Genomic DNA, 17,762 nt, shown 5'->3' with positions numbered 1-17,762 from the left:
ATCCTGGGGGGCGGGGCAGGGGTGGGTGGGTGTTGCCTGGTTTCCCAGCAACAGGGTTGGGGCGCTCTCTGGTGGTCAGAGCAGGAATGGCTTGGAATCACTGAGCCTTGAGGGGTACAAAATGGTGGCTGGCAGACAAGTCCCTGTTCCTAGTCTCTTGACATTCAAAATCGTTTATACACAGGCTCCAATTTGTAATTCCTTGACACTCGTGCTCCAATGCTCCCTTCAGCAGGAAGCGCAACTCCAACCAACTCCTATTCGTTCTTCAAAGCCCTGGCTCCAATGTCCTCTCCCCTGGGAAGTCCTGTCTGTCTCCCCAGGCTGAACCAAGTCTACTCTAGGGACTCATCCTCCGGCTCAACCTCACGGGGCTGGAGGGTATCTGCAACCAGCTCTGTCTCCTCTAGACATGGAGTACTTCAGAAAACCGCTTTTATTGCCTGTTGAGTCTGTGATTGCCCCTGCTGTGTCCTTGCACCCAGCAAAGGGTCTGGCATACTACAGGAGCTCAATGAAAGTTTGTCGAGTGGATAAAGAAATAAGTGCATGATTGGCCTAGAACTAACCTCAGAAATGACCCTGGCCTGCTGATTAATTTTTTGGGGGGTTTAGGTTTTCTGCCCTCTTCTCACCCGAAGACATCATGGAAACAAGGCCATACCTGGCAGGCCTCAGACTCTCTTATCCCATGTGCCACACTGAGACATGGGAGGGCAGCTCTCCTTGATTCAGGAATGGGTCTCCTGTCTGTATGCATTCAACGAATGTTTATGGATTGCCTGTGTGCCAGGCACTGTTCTGAGTCCAGCTGGGAACAAGATACAAAAATCCCTTCTGTTGTGGCGCTGACCCTACAGTTTATCAGGCGGAAATGAGTGCTATTGCGGAGGGCGCCTCAATAGATGGACATTTGAGCAAAGACTTGAAACGTGTGGGTTAGGAAGCCACGCAGGTGTCTTGGGAACGGTGCACCGGGTAGGGGCACAGCCAGTGCAAAGGCCCGGAGGTGAGAGCGCTCAAGAGCGTCCCAGGTACAGTGAGGACAGAAAGGTAAGAGAAAGGTGGGACTTGGCAATAAGAGCAATAATGAGGGAAGCGGGGACCTTTGTAGATTTGTAGAAGAGGAGGGGCTCGGACCCGCCCAAGACCCGCCTTCGGCCTTCCCCGCAGCCTTCGGCCCCGCCCCCAACCCCACCCCGGGCCCTGATCCAGGTTTGCCAAGGGTACTCGGCCTCGCCCCCTCAGGACCCGCCCCCCTGCCATCCCCACAGCCTGGCCCCGCCCCGGCCCTGCGCCCGCTCCTAGTTTGCCCCTCGGCAGCCACCGTCGCCCGGGCCACCGCCCGCCGCGTGCGCCGCCTGCTCCGCTTCCGCCGCCCTTCCCTGTCTCACGCCGTGCGTGCCCTGCGTGCCTTGCGTGAGCGTGCGCGGGAGCGTCGGCCGGCGAGGGAGCAGCAAACGGCCGGCGGCGGGCGGCGAGTGCCGCGCGGGGGGCGGGCGGCGCGGAGGAGGCGGCGGTGGCCATGGCCGAGGCGTCACCGCAGCCCGGACGGTACTTCTGTCACTGCTGCTCGGTCGAGATCGTGCCGCGCCTGCCGGTGAGGCCCAGGCCAGGCGGGCGGGGGCCTTTGCCTCAGCCCGAGGCGAGCTGGCTCGGACGGGGAAACTGAGGTCCCCGCGGAGGGCCCGGAAGCGGGCGGCCCTGGTGGCGCAGCTGGGCCGGCGGCCGGGAGGGAACGGGGCCGGCCCCGAGCGCGGTCGGCGCCGCGGCCGCCTCGTGGGAGGGAGTCGCCGCTCTCCCGGGCCCGACGGCGGCCCAATCCTGCGTTCTTCTGCCTCCCGGGGGTGGGGGCCTGCACCCAGGTGGGCCCTGCGCCCTCGCCCGGGTGGAGGCCGCGGGAGGGCTGCTCGTGAAAGGCTCGGTTTCCAGACCTCTCAGCCCGGAAGTTCCGAGTCGGTAGGTCCAGGATGGGATCAGTGCCCCAGCTCCCGGCCGACCCTCCCCCGCTGCACGGGTGGAAGACTGAAGGCACGGCGGCCCCGCTCCCGGCATTTGCCGCTCGGCTAGCTCCCGGGGAGCAAGAAGCGGGCGGTGCGGTTGACCAGGGGAAGGAGCTGCAGGTGGCAACGATTGATAGAGTACCAGCTCTCCTTGGTCACCTGGTTGATTTTAGAGCCAGGCTCTTAGTCCTGCCTTTGCAGCTGTGGGCTTTCGTGGGGGAGGCAGGAGGAGTTGGTGGACATAATCCCAGCTTCAGAGGAGACTGAGCTAGAGTCAGGGTTTGGAGGGGAGAGGAGTGCCTGGGCCCAGGAGGAGAGAAAGGGTAGAGGTGGTGTGGCTTCCAGAGGCAAGGGGCTTGGCGGGGGTGCATAAATCGAAACCCTGGGTGCATGAGCAGACTTGAGGAGCTGAGACTTGCCCCACTCCCCCACTCCAGCGTCCCGGAAGAAGTCCTCCTTCTGCGTCTTCCGGCTCCCTGCACGCCCCAGCAATGGGTCTGGTTTCCTCGACTGGCAGGAAGGGGCTGGTCGCAGGACAGTCCCCAGCCTGGAGGAGCTGCACGCAGCCCCTCGCAGCTGTTGTGAGCCCTGGACAGGCCCTGGGTCTCAGGCTTACCCCAGAGTGGCCTGTCCAGAGCCATCGGAAGCCTGGGGCCGAGCAGTCTGTGTTGCTAGCTGTTTTGGCCTCCCCTCCTGGGGCCAGCCTGGGGCCCGGGTCCTGGCCCCGAAGGACCCTGATCTTTTCCGACTGTCACTGGGCTAGCGAGGTTTTTCCTAGTCACAGGATCCAGTGGTGACAAGGTAGCCATGACCTTTGCCCTCCCAGTTTATAGGGAGCCAACGCTGAACAAGCGATTGGCAAATATTTGATCGGGAACTTGGTAAATTCTGTTAAGCGCAAATAATGGCAGGGAGGGGACCGGCGTGGAGTTTGGGACGGGATTGGAAGAGGCCCAGTAGAGTGGGTGTCTGTTTATGAGTAAGGGGCGCACTTGGTGTTCTCGGGGGCAGGAAGGTGGGCTCTTAACGTGGTGACGTTGGAAGTGCCCCACCAGCAATTGCGCTCCCCGCCACCACCACCACCCCTGCCCCCCAGCCCCGGCCGCCCGCCAGCACGGACCTCTGTTCACGGGAAACCGGCCCGAGGTTGGTGTGCAGTGAGACGCTGGCTGGTGTTGAGCTGCTCCTCCTGACCTGCTGTCGCGGCCCTCTGCCTGCAGGCTTCCTCCCAGCAGCCCAGACGCCCTGGGCCTCGGTCTCCTCGCCTGTCAGACGGGTTGGCGGGGGCACCCCTGTGCTTGACGGGCACGCGTGGGCAGGGGGGGCCCGGGAAGCCGGGGAGGGGCTGGTGCCTGCCTGGAGCGGGCGTGTGGGAGCAGGAACCGGACCGGCTGGCCGATCCGGAGGCCTCTGCGCAGGTGCGCAGGCCCAGACTCGATTCCCCCAGGAAACGGGAGCACCAGGGACGAGGTGGACATGGGGCGTCCGCGGGCGGGCCCCGCGGGTGGGCGGACCAGGTGGTGTTTGGGGTTTGGCCCACCACCACGGGTGGCCTTGTTGAGGCCTGCTGTCCTGTGGATGACCCCTGTCTTCCTCTCAGAAGTGTCCCTGAGCAGGGTCGGAGGACGGGGACAGGACCTGGCAGCTGCCTCGGAGGGCCATCAGGGTGAGGAGAGAAGGCCCGTGTGTGTCCCCAGCCTTGTGCACCCGCACCTTGTCCTCCACACAGAGCCGCTGGGGAGCAGGCTGGGCCCCCACCCACCCGGCGTGCTGTGCTGCTGCCGAGGGCGCCCATTTCCCCCGCTGCTGCCGAGGCCCAGGGAGGCTCAGCCCTGCGCCTGGAGTTGAGACCCAGGGGCCCAGAGATGAGGGCTGCCCCACAGGGCGGGAGTCTGGGGGTGCAGCAGGGGGCTGAGCCCCGGAGGGGCGGCTGGACGAGGGGTGCCAGACAGTGCCACACTGTGGGGCTCCCCGGCTGCACCTCCAAGCCTCCCGGCGCCGTTGGAGGCTGAAGTGAGGCGCACCCCCGGCAGGGTGGGCCCATGTGTCACGTCGATGGGCGCTTGCCGGCACTTAGCGGGCCCCAGGTGATGCGAGGCCCCGGGACGGTGCTGCACCCCGGCATTCAGCAGCATGCGTGGGGCTCACGGACGCTGGGGAGGACAGAGGGGCGTGAATGCGCTTTGTGTGGCAGCTGCTAAGACGCAGAAGAGAGTGCTGCGGGGCAGGGGCACTTGCCCACGGGGTCTGGGTGGGCCCAGTGACATCTGAGGAGGGTTGCCCCTGGGGTCTGTGGGCTGGTGAGGTCAGGCTGGGAGCACGAGGGGCTGCAGGGGCGTGGGGAGTCTCGTCAGGTCTGTATCTGGACCTGAGCTCACATACCCCCCGCAGCTCTGCGCCCCAACCCTTTCTGGGGGCCCTGGGCCCGCCGAGGCCAGCATCTCTCCAGCTCCCACCTCAGCGTCCCCGGCTTCACCACACGCGCCTGGCCGGGGACCCTGGGTCTGCACGTGGTGTGAAAGGGCGCGTGAAGGGTGAGGCCTGTCTCTGAGGGCCCCAGCTGGCCGAGCACAGGGAGCAAACGCTCAGTAAACATAGCACTGTAGCACTCGTCTGCCGGTCCGGCGGCTGTTGCCGTGGTGATGATGACTGGATGGCCCTCTTGCCTGCCATCTCCTCAAGATGAGGAGTCTTCGGCTAGGAACAGGTGCTCACGAGCTAGGGTTCTGCGAGGGAGACAGGCCCTGCCCTGTGGGGGGCGAGCACTCCATCCCAGGGTTTCCACCGCTTTTATTACACAGTGATGTAATAAAAATCTCAGGGACACGCCCTTGGAGGAGAGCATTGGAAGATCAGGGTCTGGGCCTTCCCCACCGCCTGCGAGCAGAGCCCGGGGCCCTGCCTGAATCCCTGGGTGCGGGGCGAGCACTGCTCAGCCAGGCCACTCAGTCTCAGGGCGTGGGGCTCTCCAAGGATGGAGGGCGCAGAGCAGGGCCTGACCACAGCCAGCACTGAGCTGCAGGACAGCTGCGGCTGCCGGATTCCAGAGCCTGGGGTTGAGGCCACCCTCCATTTGCAGATGGGGAGACCGAGGCTTGCAGCCGGGAGGTGATGTTTGAGCAGACCCAGCTTCCAAGAGGGAGCAAGCCAGGTAGATATCTGCTCGGATCGAGGGGACACAGGGGACAGGGGATGGCAGAGGCCCAGAGATGGGCGGAGCTGGGAGTGGGCGTGGCCGGGCTGGGTTGTTCTGGGGCTGCAAGGTGAGGTGGGGAGCACTTGGGCTCAGGGAGACACAGGGACTCCAGAGAATGGCGAGGTGACAGGCTCTCAGGCACCCAGGAGCAGTGGCGAGCCTCAAGAGTGGAAGAGGGGGTGCCCGATCTCCAGCAGGGTGTGGCGCCGGCCCCGCCCTGGCTCTTCCAGGCGCACCCTGGGGCAGGGTGCGGGCCTGGGGCAGGCAGGGTCCCCAGGAGAGAGAGAGAGATGCTTCTCACGGAGGTTCTGCCAGGCTCCAGTGAGGTTCTGGACCTGCCTGCTGACCTAGATCAGACCCTGGTGGTGTGGGCAGGCCAGAGTCCTAGCTTGCCTGTGAGCTTGTGTTCAGGGGCCGTCTGGTTCCCAGCTTCCTAACCTCGGTCACCACAGACTCACCTGCAGCCACGTTTGCCTGTGTCCATTGCCCTCCCCCCGGGGGCTGGGCAGAGGGGGTGAGAACCCTGGTCACCCATCACAAAGCCTCCTGTGGCCACGTTTTGCACCCTGTGAAACGTTGAAATAAACAACAGGTTGAAGGCTGGCTGGGGGGCCTTAGGAGGAGCCCCTGAGTGATGTCCCCGCCGGCCCTGGAAATCCCACGCCAGTGACTACTGTCATGGCCACTCACTGTGTAGGGGAGCCTCCCCTGAGCCCCTCGCCCTTGCTCAGGAGGGCAGAGCACTGCCATCCCTGTTGTTTCTGGCTCAGCATTATTGCGATACACCACCCACTTAAAGCATACACGTTGGTGTGTTCAGTCCACTCAGAGTCCTGAAGCCAGCAGTCACCTCTGTCCAAGTCCAGAACATTCCATCACCCCAAACAGAAGCCCTGTGCCCATCAGCTGTCACCACGGCCCCTGACAACCACTAGTCCACTCTCTGTGTCTGTGGATTGGCCTGTTCTGGACGTTTCCCATCAATAGATCACACACTGTGTGTCCTTCTGTGTCTGGCTTCTCTCACTGAGCATCCTGTTGTCAGGGTCCATCCACGTGGTAGTGAGTGTCGAGGCTTCACCCCTTTACGTGGCCGAGTGATGCTCCCGTGTGTGGAGGGACCATGTGGTGTTTGTCCGTCATCCGCTGGTGGACACTTAGGTTGTGTCCACCTTTGGCTGCTGTGGACGTGCGTCTCCGTTGCCTCTGGTGGGCACCTGGCTGTGGAATCAGGGTCGTGGGGTGACTGTGGCTGTTTTCCGAGGACGCTGCCCCGTTTCACGCCCCCACCGGCCATGTAGGGGCTCCGATTCCTCCAGCTCCTCCCCGCACTGGTCCCTGCTGGCTTTGTGGGTCCAGCCGTCCGGGGCGGGTGTGAAGTGTGTCCTGCTGGTTTCGGGTTGCGTTTCCCTGTTGCCTGTGTTGTGTGTCTGTTCTTGGCTTGTTGCCACTTGTCTATCTTGGGAGAAACGTCTGTTCTGATCCTCTGTCCGGTTTTTGTGTTTGTTTTGAAGTTTTGAATTTTATTTTTATTTTTTTATGCAGCAGGTTCCTATCAGTTATCCATTTTATACATGTTAGTGTACGTATGTCAATCCCGATCTTCCAGTTCATCACACTGCCATTCTGTCTGGCCGTTTTTTAACCAGGGTGTTTGTCTTTTCGTTGTTGAATTGTGAGAGTTCTGTAGGTATTCTGGATACAAGTCCCCATCACCTGTGCAGCTCCAGCCGCCCTCCCCGTGGCTCAGACAGCGTCCTCTGATCCTCGACCTTCCTTTGCTTTCTGGAGCGGGGCACGTGGGGGGACACGGTATGCACCGTGATGGTCCCGCCGTCCGCAGGGTGGGCCGTGCCCGCTGCACCCCGGCGTCGCTCCCTGCAGAGGGTGGCAAGGCCAGCGGTGCCCTCTGCCCCCAGGAACCGCGCCTCTCCCCGTGGGTACGCGGCTGGCCTCGGGTGGAAGGAGGCCACGCTCGCGGCTCAGCGCCCTGTTTGCGTGGCTTTGGGACACGTGTGGCCTGGGCCCGGTTCTGGGCCAGAGTGGCGGCTTTGGTGCTCAGACGTCTTGCTGTCCCTGGGGCAGGTCCCCCTCTCCGCTGCCTTGGAACATCATGGTCTCTGCCCGCTGGCTGTCCGGCCTGGGGAAAGCAAGGGCTGGGAGGGCAGGTGGCCGGTGTGGATGGAGTCGAGCTCCAGCCTGGTGTCATGGGCTGCATGCTGGGGCTGCCAGAATGTTCCGCAGGCCGGTCCCTCTGCCTGGGTGGTGCCTCCCGCCCTTGGTGGCCACCTTCCTGGGAGCAGATCTGCTCCGAGGCCCAGATAGTCCTGGAGCCCCGCTAGTCACTCTCCCCGCCCTCCTTTTTGTGCGAGTGTGGGTGAGGGTGTCACAGAACACTCTCGTGTCCCCCAAGTTGGGAGAGTTTGCTGAACCCACGTCAACTAGCTTGTTGATGGATGCGGCTGCCTGGAGGCCCTGAAACTGTGACTTCTGTCACTGTGGGGAGCACCGGCTGATGGACTCGGGGACATGGGAGGTCGAGGAGGCCACCTGCGAGGGGAGCATCGGAGGCCGTAGCCAAGGGCAAGGGCGTCTGTGCGCCAGCCCTGCCCGGGGCGGCCCGGCCGGACCTGGCGGGTTCACACCCAGGGCCTTGAGATGACGCCCATGCTGGCCCTACCACAGCCCAGAGATCACGCTCGCTGCCCTCTCCTCCTGCAGGATTACATCTGCCCAAGATGCGAGTCTGGCTTTATCGAGGAGCTTCCAGAAGAGACCAGGTAAGGCTGCCCCCGGCACAGACCCCTGGCCCGAGGGTGCGCTGGCCGAACCTGGTAGGGGGGACGGGGGGGGGGGGGGCCGTGACGAGGGCCAGCGGCTGGACCTGGGTGGGGGTTGGGCTGGACCTCCGCCCTTAGGTTCCTCAGCCTCCTGCCTCGGGCCCTGGGCAGGGGCTGTGGAAGGCGGCCTGAGGCCCATGGGTAGGGGGGGTCCTGCTTTTGTCCCACTGCTGACGGCGCCTGTCCTCCCAGGAGTGCAGAGAATGGCTCGGCCCCCTCCACAGCCCCCACGGACCAGAGCCGGCAGCCGTTCGAGGTGAGCGGTGAGCAGTGGCCTCTCTCCCTGCCCCCGCCCCCTCCGCGCCCCCATCCACGCGGTCACGGCCCTCCTCTCCGCAGAACGTGGACCAGCCCCTGTTCACGCTGCCGCAGGGCTACGGGCACTTTGCTTTCGGCATCTTTGATGACAGCTTCGAGATTCCCACCTTCCCCCCCGGGGCACAGGCCGACGACGGCAGGGACCCCGAGAGCCGGCGGGAGAGAGAGCAGCACTCCCGGCACCGGTACGGCGCCCGGCAGCCCCGCGCCCGCCTCACCGCGAGGCGGACCACCGGCCGGCACGAAGGCGTCCCCACGCTGGAAGGGTGAGGGGGCCCGGGGGCGGCCGCGGGCGGGACGCTCGGGGCTTCGAGCCCGCCCCACCCCGCTCAGGCAGAGCAGCCAGCTATCCTTCCAGGAGGTTCTGTGGGCACGGAGGTGTGGGTGCTGGCTCAGGGGCTGTCCCCTGGGCAGGGCAGTTCCCCGGTGGGTCCGGCTGGCCCGAGGAGCTGTGTGCCCACTGCCTGCCTGCCCTCCCCCACCGCCCCCGCCCCCAATCGTCCTTCTCAGAGGGGCCTCCGCCCCATGGGCATCTTCATCTGCTGAGATGCGCTGGTCCACGCCCAGACGAGCCCTCCCGGGTGCAGGCGAGCAGTGGTATGCGGTGTCCGGTGTCCCTGCCCCTCCCGCGTGCGGGGTCATGAGGACAGGAGGACCTAGTAGGCCCGTCCCAGCCCTGCAGGAGTCGGGGCTGAGCTTTCGTGGGTCTTTGTAGATGGAACTTGACTGCAGGTAGGCCGAGGCCTGTCCAGCTCAGGACACAGCCTTGGCTCACTGTGACCTCAGCCGGCACGTTTCAGGGCCGCCGCGAACAGCCGGGCTGATCCCACGGTTCCTCAAGCCCCTGGGATCCCCCACGGTGCTTTCCCCAGGTTGCAAAATGAGAGTTGGATGCAGTCGTGCATTGACAGGTGCCATGCAGCCCTCAAGGAGACACTGCCTTTGGGCGCCTTTCGTGTTTGGTTCTTATTATTACCAGTTGAAAAGCCAGCCCCTTGACGCTGGCCCCTCCCTGGGAGGGCGCTAACCTTGGGCCTGGCTGCTCTGTTCCAGGATCATCCAGCAGCTGGTCAACGGCATCATCACCCCGGCCACCATCCCCAACCTGGGCCTGGGCCCCTGGTGAGTAGGTGGGGGGGTCCCCCTGTGCCCTGTCCGGCCCCTCTGCCACTTGAACCCCAGACTTCTTTGCCCAGGGGCGTCCTGCATTCAAACCCAATGGACTACGCCTGGGGGGCCAACGGCCTGGATGCGATCATCACGCAGGTACAGGGGCCTCCCTGGGGCTGGCACTGGGCACGACGACTTTATAGGCCCGTGCTCCCTGGAGGACGGGGTGTCGTCTCCCACGTCCGCGTCCCTGGTGGCACTTGTGAGGTGGGGACGTGACCACCTTGGGGCCTTCCACTGAGCATTTTTGTCACTGGCGCCTGGTCCCCTGGTTGTAGCCGTGCGAGGATTTGGGGAGGTGCCTCGGCCGTGGGAGGTGCCTGCCGGCCCCGGCTGTGAAGTGACGCTCACTAGATGAGAAGAGTGGGCAGAAGCCTGGGGCTGGGCCTCCTGGGGGCAGCTGACCTCTGACCCCTGAGGGGGTCGGGCCAGGACAAACGGGGCCTCGGTGCTTTTGCAGGTAACCCAGACTTGCATTTCAGAGCCCCGTGGGGCGAGGGCCCTGCCCGCCCGCCAACAAGCTCCCGGCACTCTGGCCTCTTGTGTTTCAGCTCCTCAATCAGTTTGAAAACACGGGTCCCCCACCCGCAGACAAAGAGAAAATCCAGGCCCTCCCCACCATCCCCGTGACCGAGGAGCACGTAGGTACGTGCCTGTGCCCAGCCTTCTCAGTGGTCCGGAGGCCAGTGTGCCCTCCATCCCCTGGGACACCTCTGGCGGGGGCTGCAGAGAAGCCCCCCTGAGAGCCCCATGGCCTGCCCGCTCCCACAGGCTCCGGGCTGGAGTGCCCCGTGTGCAAGGACGACTACGGGTTGGGCGAGCGCGTGCGGCAGCTGCCCTGCAACCACCTCTTCCACGACGGCTGCATCGTGCCCTGGCTGGAGCAGGTGAGCGGCGGGCCGGCCCGGGACCCTCCCCGCCCCGCCCACCTCTGAACAGCTCCCCTCTCCCCTCTGTTCCCACAAAGCACGACAGCTGCCCCGTCTGCCGAAAGAGCCTCACAGGACAGAACACGGCCACCGACCCCCCGGGCCTGGCGGGCGTGAGCTTCTCCTCCTCCTCGTCGTCCTCCTCCAGCTCGCCCGGTAACGAGAACCCAGCCAGCAGCTCCTGAGCGTCCCAGCCGACCCCCAGGGCGAGCACCGGGCTGCGGGTCGGGACTGCGGATGCCGCGGACTCCCGCACCCCTCGCGCCCACGGACTGCGGTGCCGCCGGGGGGCCCCCCCCGCGGCACAGGCTTGGAGGACCCGCCCCTCCCGGCTGCTGAGGGAGCCCGGCCTCCCCAGGGCCGGGCGGGCCAGGCTAGGCACATGCCGCCTGGGGCGTCTGACTCCCTTCCTGTTTGTCTCTGACCTCACCCTCTACGTGTTCGACGGCAGAAAGGTTTTTATAATTTTAAATTATTACTGCTTTGAAATAAATGGACGTTTGAGCTCACTCGCGGCCCTGCATGATCTGTGGAGAGACAGGGTGGAGTCGCTCGGCTGGGGTCCCAACCGCGTGGACAGGCCGTTGCGCCCCACTCCAAGCTCGGGGCCCCGGGACCACCAGGATGACCAGCAAAACAAGGACGAAACTGCTCTGACAGACGTTTTTTAAAGGAGAAAATATGTGTATCTTGAAAGCTATTTAAAAATACATCTACTTAGAAAGAAAAGCAGGTGGTTGGCGTGTTACTTGTGTGCGTCGGGGGGCGCAGCCCCGGGCCGGGGAGGTGAGCCGGCCGAGCCCCCGCAGCTGGCGTGTCATCCACAGGCTGTCCCCCATCAGGGTCACACGGCTGCCTCGGCCGGTGAGTGTCCAGCCTGCGCCCTGGGAAGTGCCCCCCATATTGGTCTTCTGTCTCTGAAGTGGAAGCTGGCTGCTGGGAGGGGTGGGAGCCTCCCCTGCACCCTCTTGGCTCCACCCCTGCAACTCGGAGGAAGATCAACCCCCAGGAGGCTGATCACGCCCCATCCCCACCCCAGCCTGTACACCCTGCCGGATCTGAGGGGCTCTGAGGACACTGTGTTCGCGTCTCCAAGGGCAGCTGTGACAACTCACCAAAACTTGGTGACTTAAAACAACACGCTTATCATATCAGTCCTGGGGTCACAATTTGCATCTTAGGGGCTAAATGCAGGCGTGGGCAGGGCTGGTTCCTCCAGAGGCTCCAGGGCAGCATCGGTTCCGCCTTTTCCAGCTTCTAGAGGCGCCGCACCCCTGGCTCGCGGCCCCTCCTGCATCCTCACAGCCAGCAGCGCAGCATCTCCCGTCTCTCTCTGCCTCTGACCCTCCAGCCAGCCTCCCTCTAATAAGGACCCTGGGATGATGCTGGGCCCCTCAGGGAATCCAGGGTCGTCCCCATCTCAGGGGCCTTAACTTAATCCCACCTGCGAAGTCCCCTCTGCCTCATGAGGTGACACGTGCTCGGTGGCCCAGGACCAGGCCCTGCCAGTCTGTGGCGGGTCGGTGTTCCCCAGGCTCCCTCACCTCCTCGCTGCCCCAGGCACCCCAATGAGTTCCCAGGTCCGAGCCTTTGCTTGGCTGTGCCCAGCCTGCAGTGCCCTCCCAGACCCGGCCCCCGCGTGGCCGAGTCCCCGTCTCCCGCCTGGCAGGTGCTTTTGTCGAAGCCTCCCTGACCCCAGCTTGTGACTGGACTCCTATGGCCCCTGCTCAGCTCAGTGTCCCCTCAGACTCAGGGGCTCCCTGAGGGCCGGCCGCGTCTGTGGGGTCCGGCGGTGTCCCCAGTGCCCAGCACAGCAGGCGCTCAACGCATGTGAAACCACTGAGTAACCAGACACGGGCTCGCCCGGATCGGGCCTTCCCCGGCCACGGTCTTCAGCTGCCCGCCCGGCTCGCGCGCCTCCTGGAATCTCGGTCCAGGCGTCACTCATGGATCCTGGGCCTCAGGAGACCAGGACGGGCAGGAAGTGCGTGGACGGGTGGTGTCGCTGCGTGCGGACCCCGCGCCCCGGGGCCCCCCGCCCGTCCAACGCCAGGAACATGGGCCGGCCGCGGTGGCGCCAGGGCACGGACTCGTAGGTGTAGCCCTTCTCCTCGATGCGCTCCCGGAACTTAGCGCAGACCCGCTCACAGCGGCCCTGGCCACGCCCCTGGCCACGCCCCCACTCGGGCGCGCCCCACGCACCCCAGCCCGCCCCGCGCACTTGCACTCACCGACCCGGAGTGGCGGCCGCGGCGGTTCATGGCCACATAAAAGCCGGTGTTCACGGCCTTGAGCGCCACGACGCCCACGCGGATGGAGCGCATCTCGAAGAAGACGCCTGCGGGGAGGGGCTGGGTCAGGGCCCGCCCACCACCCACTTGCCCACCCACCCCGCTCTTCATTCATTCATTCGTGTGGGGAACATTCCCCAAGTACCTACCGTGCTCCTGGTCCTGTGCTGGGCGTGGGGATGCACCAGGGACCACGCAGGTCCGTGGGAGTGGCCGTGGCCGTGGGAGTGACAGGGTGGGGGAGGAAGGACACCAGGCCAGGGGGAAGGCCTGAGGCAGGACTGGCCCTGATGGGTCGGGGGAAGTCATTGGGGAGAGCTCAGGGTTTTCTCTGGAGGGCAACGGGGAGCCCAGGGGAGGGCCCCGTTAGTCAGGGATGAGAAAACCAAGCCAGAGGAGGTGAGTGCCTGCCAGGTGAGCTGCTGCTATCAGATGTAGACCCCCGGCAACGACCCTGACAGCTCGGCTAGCCACGGCCGTGGCCGGTTATGGGGGAGACAATTCCAGACAGGAGGTATGGCCCAGGCAACGGCCTGGGGGTGGGACACAGGGTGTTTAAAGCACAGTGTGTTCGCATCCATGATACCCGCTAACACTGCTTGAGTGCCAACTGTATGCCAGGCATTGTATCCCACCAAGCCCACACAGCAGCCCCTGGAGGGAGGTGTGGACCGTGCCCACAGGGGAAAACTGAGGCCTGAGAAGTGGCAGAGCCAGTTTCTCGGGCCCTGTCTGTGGATGGATGACCCTGGGCGAGCCCTGCCCCATCTGAGCTGATGTTTCCTATCCAGTGAAGCAGAGCTGGGGGACAAGCCCCAGCCCACACTCTCTGAGCCACACCCAGGCACTGGGGCCTAATCTGGAGTCAAGGCCTTGCCCTCTGGTGTTCACTCTGGACTTGGATGCCTCAGGTGACGGGCAGCTCAGCTCATGTCCCACAGGACATTTGCACCTGCTATTTCCTGGGTCAGGCACTCAGCTCCTCTTGTGCATGGCCAGCTCCTTCTTTATGAGGCTCAACTCAAGCCCACCTCCTCATTGTCACCCTTATCGCTGCCCAGATGGGGAAACCGAGGCTCAGAGAGAAGCACTGACTGTCCCAGGTCACCCAGCAGAGCCAGACCTCACCCCCAGCCCGAGGCCACCCTTCCTGGCCAGGCCCAGCACTGAGCAACCGGCCCAGCCACTCCCCCTGACCTTGCCCTCGTCCAGTTAGCCTAATGAGGGCCTTGAGAGCCCCAGATGAAAGCAGGTGGGAAGGGCAGGGGTGATTATCTGCCCTAATGGTGGTGATTCAGGCAGTGGCCGGCAATGGCTCAGCTCCCCCGCTCCCCTGCCCAGCCTCAAAAATGTGGGGAGACTGAGACAAGCCTGGGGTCACCGACCGCCCTGGTCTCCCACTTATCACCAACCTCCTCCTCCTTCTTTGTCCCTTCATCTCCTCTTGCCTCATACATTCCACAAACACTTATTGAGCACCTACTGCTTGCTGGGCAGGGCAGCAGGGATATGACTCCAACTCGATGAGGTTCTGGGCACTTTGGAGCCCTAGCTCCATGCCCCCACCTCCCACCTCAGGCAGGTCATTTGCCCTCTCTGTGCCTCAGTTTCCTCATCTGCCAAATGGGTGTCTAGGAAGACATAGAGGGGTCCCCAACTCTGGCAGGTCCTGAGTTTTGTTTTGCAGGGTGGGGAGTTCAGAGTTCAAACCCAGCTCTGCCCCCATCTCATTATGTACTGGGCCCACGGGGGCCCTTCCGGGAGCCTCAGCTTCCCCTCTGTAAATGGGTCCTGTGACCCCAACGTCAATTATCTCACAGAGACCCTTCTGCTGAGCCAGGACCAGAGCTGGGAGCTTCCCCTGTGACCTTCACCCCAACTGTCCAACCCTCCTTCCAAGTGAGTTGGACCCCATTTTACAGTTGAGGAAACTGAGGCCCCAGTCAGGAAATGACTTGGCTGACGCCACACGGCCAGAGAAGCCTCCGGACCCTCCCTCAAGTGAGAGAGGGCCCAGTTCACTGCTGCTACTACTGCTGCCTTTGCTGTTATTGTCCGCCTATCTGCCCTGTACCCCTGCCCCCGCGCAGCGCCCCCGGCTACTCACTGTCAGGGCTGTCGCGCCAGCGGGTGCCCTGCACGTGGCCGCTGGGGTCCACACACAGGAAGAAGTGGGTGGAAGAGAAGAGGCGCCGTCAGCGCACGTCGCCCTCCAGATGCATGTAGCTGCGTGGTCTCCGCGGACTGTTTGGGGTCCCCGCGGCGCCGGGCGCCCGTGCCAGCAGTAGCCACGCCAGGCCCAGCCACAGGCGGCCGCGTATGGCCCCGCGCCCCGCTCGCCGCCGCCTGGTCTTGACTCCCCGCGCGCGTCCGCGGCTCTGCCATTGCGAGATGGGGGGCAGAGTGCCCGACGGGGCCAATAGGGCGCCTCGGGGGCGGGGCCAGAGCCACAGTGGGTGGGCCAGGATGCGGGGCGGGGCCGTGGTCAGGGCGGCCTGACCGCCCTGCAGAGTCTGGGACAGGCCAATGCGGCTCCTGGGGGGCGGGGCCAGAGCCGCAGGGGGCGGGATGAATCCCCACGGGGGTGGGGCCAGTACAAGGGCGGGGCCCATTCGGGAAAACACTCCGGCCTCCACGCGTGTTTGTTTGCCTTGCGGGGCGGGGAGGGCGGTGCTTGTCCGTGAGTAGCCAGATTGGCCTGCAGGGGCTGCGGGAGTGTGAGAGAGGCGGGCCACAGAGACACGGCGGGAGTCAGAGCCAAAGAGAGGGAGAGACAGAGCCAGAGACAGAGAGATATAAAGACAGAGCCAGTGGGCTTCCCTGGTGGCGCAGTAGTTGAGAGTCCGCCTGCCGATGCAGGGGACACGGCTTCGTGCCCCGGTCCGGGAGGATCCCACACGCCGCGGAGCGGCTGGGCCCGTGAGTCGTGGCCGCGGAGCCTGCGCGTCTGGAGCCTGTGCTCCACAGCGGGAGAGGCCACAACAGTGAGAGGCCCGTGTACCGCAAAAAAAAAAAAAAAAAAAAAAGAGCCAGGTGTACAGCACAGGCCTTGTAATAACCTATAATGGAAAAGAATCCAAAACAGAATAGTATATATGTATAACTGAATCACTTTGCGGTATGCCTGAAACTAACACAACATTGTAAATTAACTACACATCATTTTTTTAAAAGGGTAAAAAAAAAAAAGAGCCAGAAACAGAGAAAGACAGAGACAAGAGACTGAGAGGCAGAGATAGACAGAGACTAAGATGGAGGGACAGAGTCTATGAGACTGCACAGGCAGAGATGGCTGAGACAGAGACAGAGACAGACAGATGTGTGAGAGACAGAGAGACAGGGAGAGACGGAACTGCCCAGGGGTCAGAGGTTGGGATGGAAGTTCTGGCCCGAGTGCCTGTCCTTGCCAGCCAGGCCCCTGAACAGGGAATGCCCCGGGGGGCTTGTCTACCCTTCCAACTAGAGCTTCCTGAGAGCCAGGTCCAGGGGGCATGCGGCTTTGCTGAGGGGTGGGCCTGGGGGAAAGTGTGGGTGGAGGGGCAGGGGAACTGTTGGAGCATATGCTGTGCACACAGGTGTTGGGCAGCAAGGTGGCCGATGGGAGGATGGACAGTTGGGCATGTCCGAGGCCAGCTGATGGGGACCGGGTTGATGACCAAGGCCAGCACCCTGTCCCCAGCATCCGTCCCTGCATGTCCAAGGTGGTAGGAATGGGGCCACCCTGTTACAGACACACCCACCCAGTGCCCTGGGCCCTGCGAGGTGAGTGCAGTAAACCTTCACAGACTCAGAGCCAAGCGACATCATTGACAGGTGGGGGAGCCAAGGCCCAGGAGGGGCAGGGATTTCCCCAAGGCCCCACACAGGACACATCCCAGGCTCCCTGCCTTTTGGCTCCTGGTGGCTCAATTCTACAGCCATGGATACAGGTGGCACCTTTAAGTAACACCGGGGTGAGGACAAGGTGACAACCCTGCCCTGATGGACTGCTGGGGGGCCAATCGGTCCAGCCAGACGGTGTCGCTGGGATGCCTTCCTGGTGGCTCCAGGGATTCCCCGATCCCTCTTCCTGGCCCCAGGAGGGCCACGCAGGGGGTGTGGCAGACATCCAAGCCCAGGACCCCAGGACTGAGATAGGGATCCAGCCCGGACTGTCTCCCCACACTCAGAGCCCTGAGGCCAGCACCCAGGGGACTGGCCTGCAGGCATCACCTCCCCAAGCCTTGCCTCCTCCTGTGGAAAATAGGCCAGGAGAGGGAAGGCTGGAAGGATGCAATGAGATAATCCACAACCTCACTGGGTACTCGGAATAACACCTCCACTCCCACCAGCTAGAAGCTTGGTCTTCCCTTCATAGACTGTCCCCACCCCACCTGCCAGGAGGACAAGATCCAGGGCCCTGTATGACCGGAGGGGACCCACGCCTGAGGAGAGAGCTGCGCCCCAGGTGCTTTTCGCAACAGCTTCACTGAAATATAATTCACATGCCACCCAGTTCACCCAGGAAATTGTGCAATTAATGCTTTCAGTACAGAGTTGTCAATGCTTACCTCTGTCTAGTTCCAGAACATTCCATCACCCCAAAGAGAAGCCCCGTCCCCATCAGCAGTTACCCTCATCCCTTCCCCAGCCCCTGACAACCACGAATCTACTCTCTGTCTCCGTGGATTTGCCTGTTCTGGACGTTTCCCATCAATGGACTCACACCCTTTGTGTCCTTCTGTGTCTGGCTTCTCTCACTGAGCATTGTGTTCAACTTCCATCCACATTGTATCAAGTGTCAATGCTTCACCCCTTCGCATGACTGAGTGATGCTCCCATGTGTGGAGGGACCATATTCTGTTTACCCATCATCCATTGCTGGACACGTGGTTGTTGCTGCCTTTTGGCTGTCGTGAATCATGCTACTGCGGACGTGTACGAGTTTAAGTGTGAACATAAGTCGCCATTTCTCTCATGTATATACCCAAGAGTGGAACTGCTGGGTCACATAGTGATTCTATGGTTGGCTTTTT

The 17,762-nt window shown here is 63.3% G+C and overlaps 2 protein-coding genes across 4 annotated transcripts; one reads left to right on the top strand and one right to left on the bottom strand.

The window, feature by feature from the left end:
* The first annotated feature begins 1,426 nt into the window (after positions 1-1,426).
* RNF126 (ring finger protein 126) lies at positions 1,427-11,203 on the top strand. Of its 3 annotated transcripts, none has more exons than XM_060007230.1 (9): positions 1,427-1,600; positions 7,921-7,979; positions 8,232-8,295; positions 8,379-8,542; positions 9,411-9,479; positions 9,554-9,623; positions 10,079-10,172; positions 10,299-10,414; positions 10,495-11,203. In XM_060007230.1, the coding sequence occupies exons 1-9, from the start codon at positions 1,526-1,528 to the stop codon at positions 10,639-10,641; spliced, it is 858 nt and encodes a 285-aa protein (XP_059863213.1). In that variant the 5' UTR covers positions 1,427-1,525; the 3' UTR covers positions 10,642-11,203. The 3 variants fall into 3 exon arrangements, with proteins under 3 accessions (XP_059863213.1, XP_059863211.1, XP_059863216.1); XM_060007228.1 differs by having other exon boundaries at positions 8,379-8,623; positions 10,495-11,202; XM_060007233.1 differs by lacking the exons at positions 1,427-1,600; positions 10,495-11,203 and adding exons at positions 3,357-3,669; positions 5,083-5,154 and having other exon boundaries at positions 8,450-8,623; positions 10,299-10,436.
* A 1,213-nt stretch (positions 11,204-12,416) lies between these two features.
* Positions 12,417-15,359, bottom strand: FGF22 (fibroblast growth factor 22). The gene is given in 3 exon segments (XM_060006448.1): positions 12,417-12,599; positions 12,688-12,794; positions 14,855-15,359. Coding segments are annotated over 3 exon segments (795 nt in total).
* Between the last annotated feature and the right edge of the window lie 2,403 nt (positions 15,360-17,762).

The sequence above is a fragment of the Delphinus delphis genome, chromosome 3, assembly GCF_949987515.2.
Source record: "Delphinus delphis chromosome 3, mDelDel1.2, whole genome shotgun sequence".
Lineage (NCBI taxonomy): Eukaryota > Metazoa > Chordata > Mammalia > Artiodactyla > Delphinidae > Delphinus > Delphinus delphis.
Note: the sequence above shows the minus strand (reverse complement) of the source record. Positions and strands in the feature narration are given on the sequence as shown.

Coding starts and splice junctions, on each gene's coding strand:
- RNF126 (XM_060007228.1), top strand. CDS start 1,526: ATGGCCGAGGCGTCACCGCAGCCCGGACGGTACTTCTGTCACTGCTGC. Junction 7,980..8,231: donor GAGCTTCCAGAAGAGACCAG/GTAAGGCTGCCC, acceptor CTGTCCTCCCAG/GAGTGCAGAGAATGGCTCGG. Junction 10,173..10,298: donor CGTGACCGAGGAGCACGTAG/GTACGTGCCTGT, acceptor CCGCTCCCACAG/GCTCCGGGCTGGAGTGCCCC.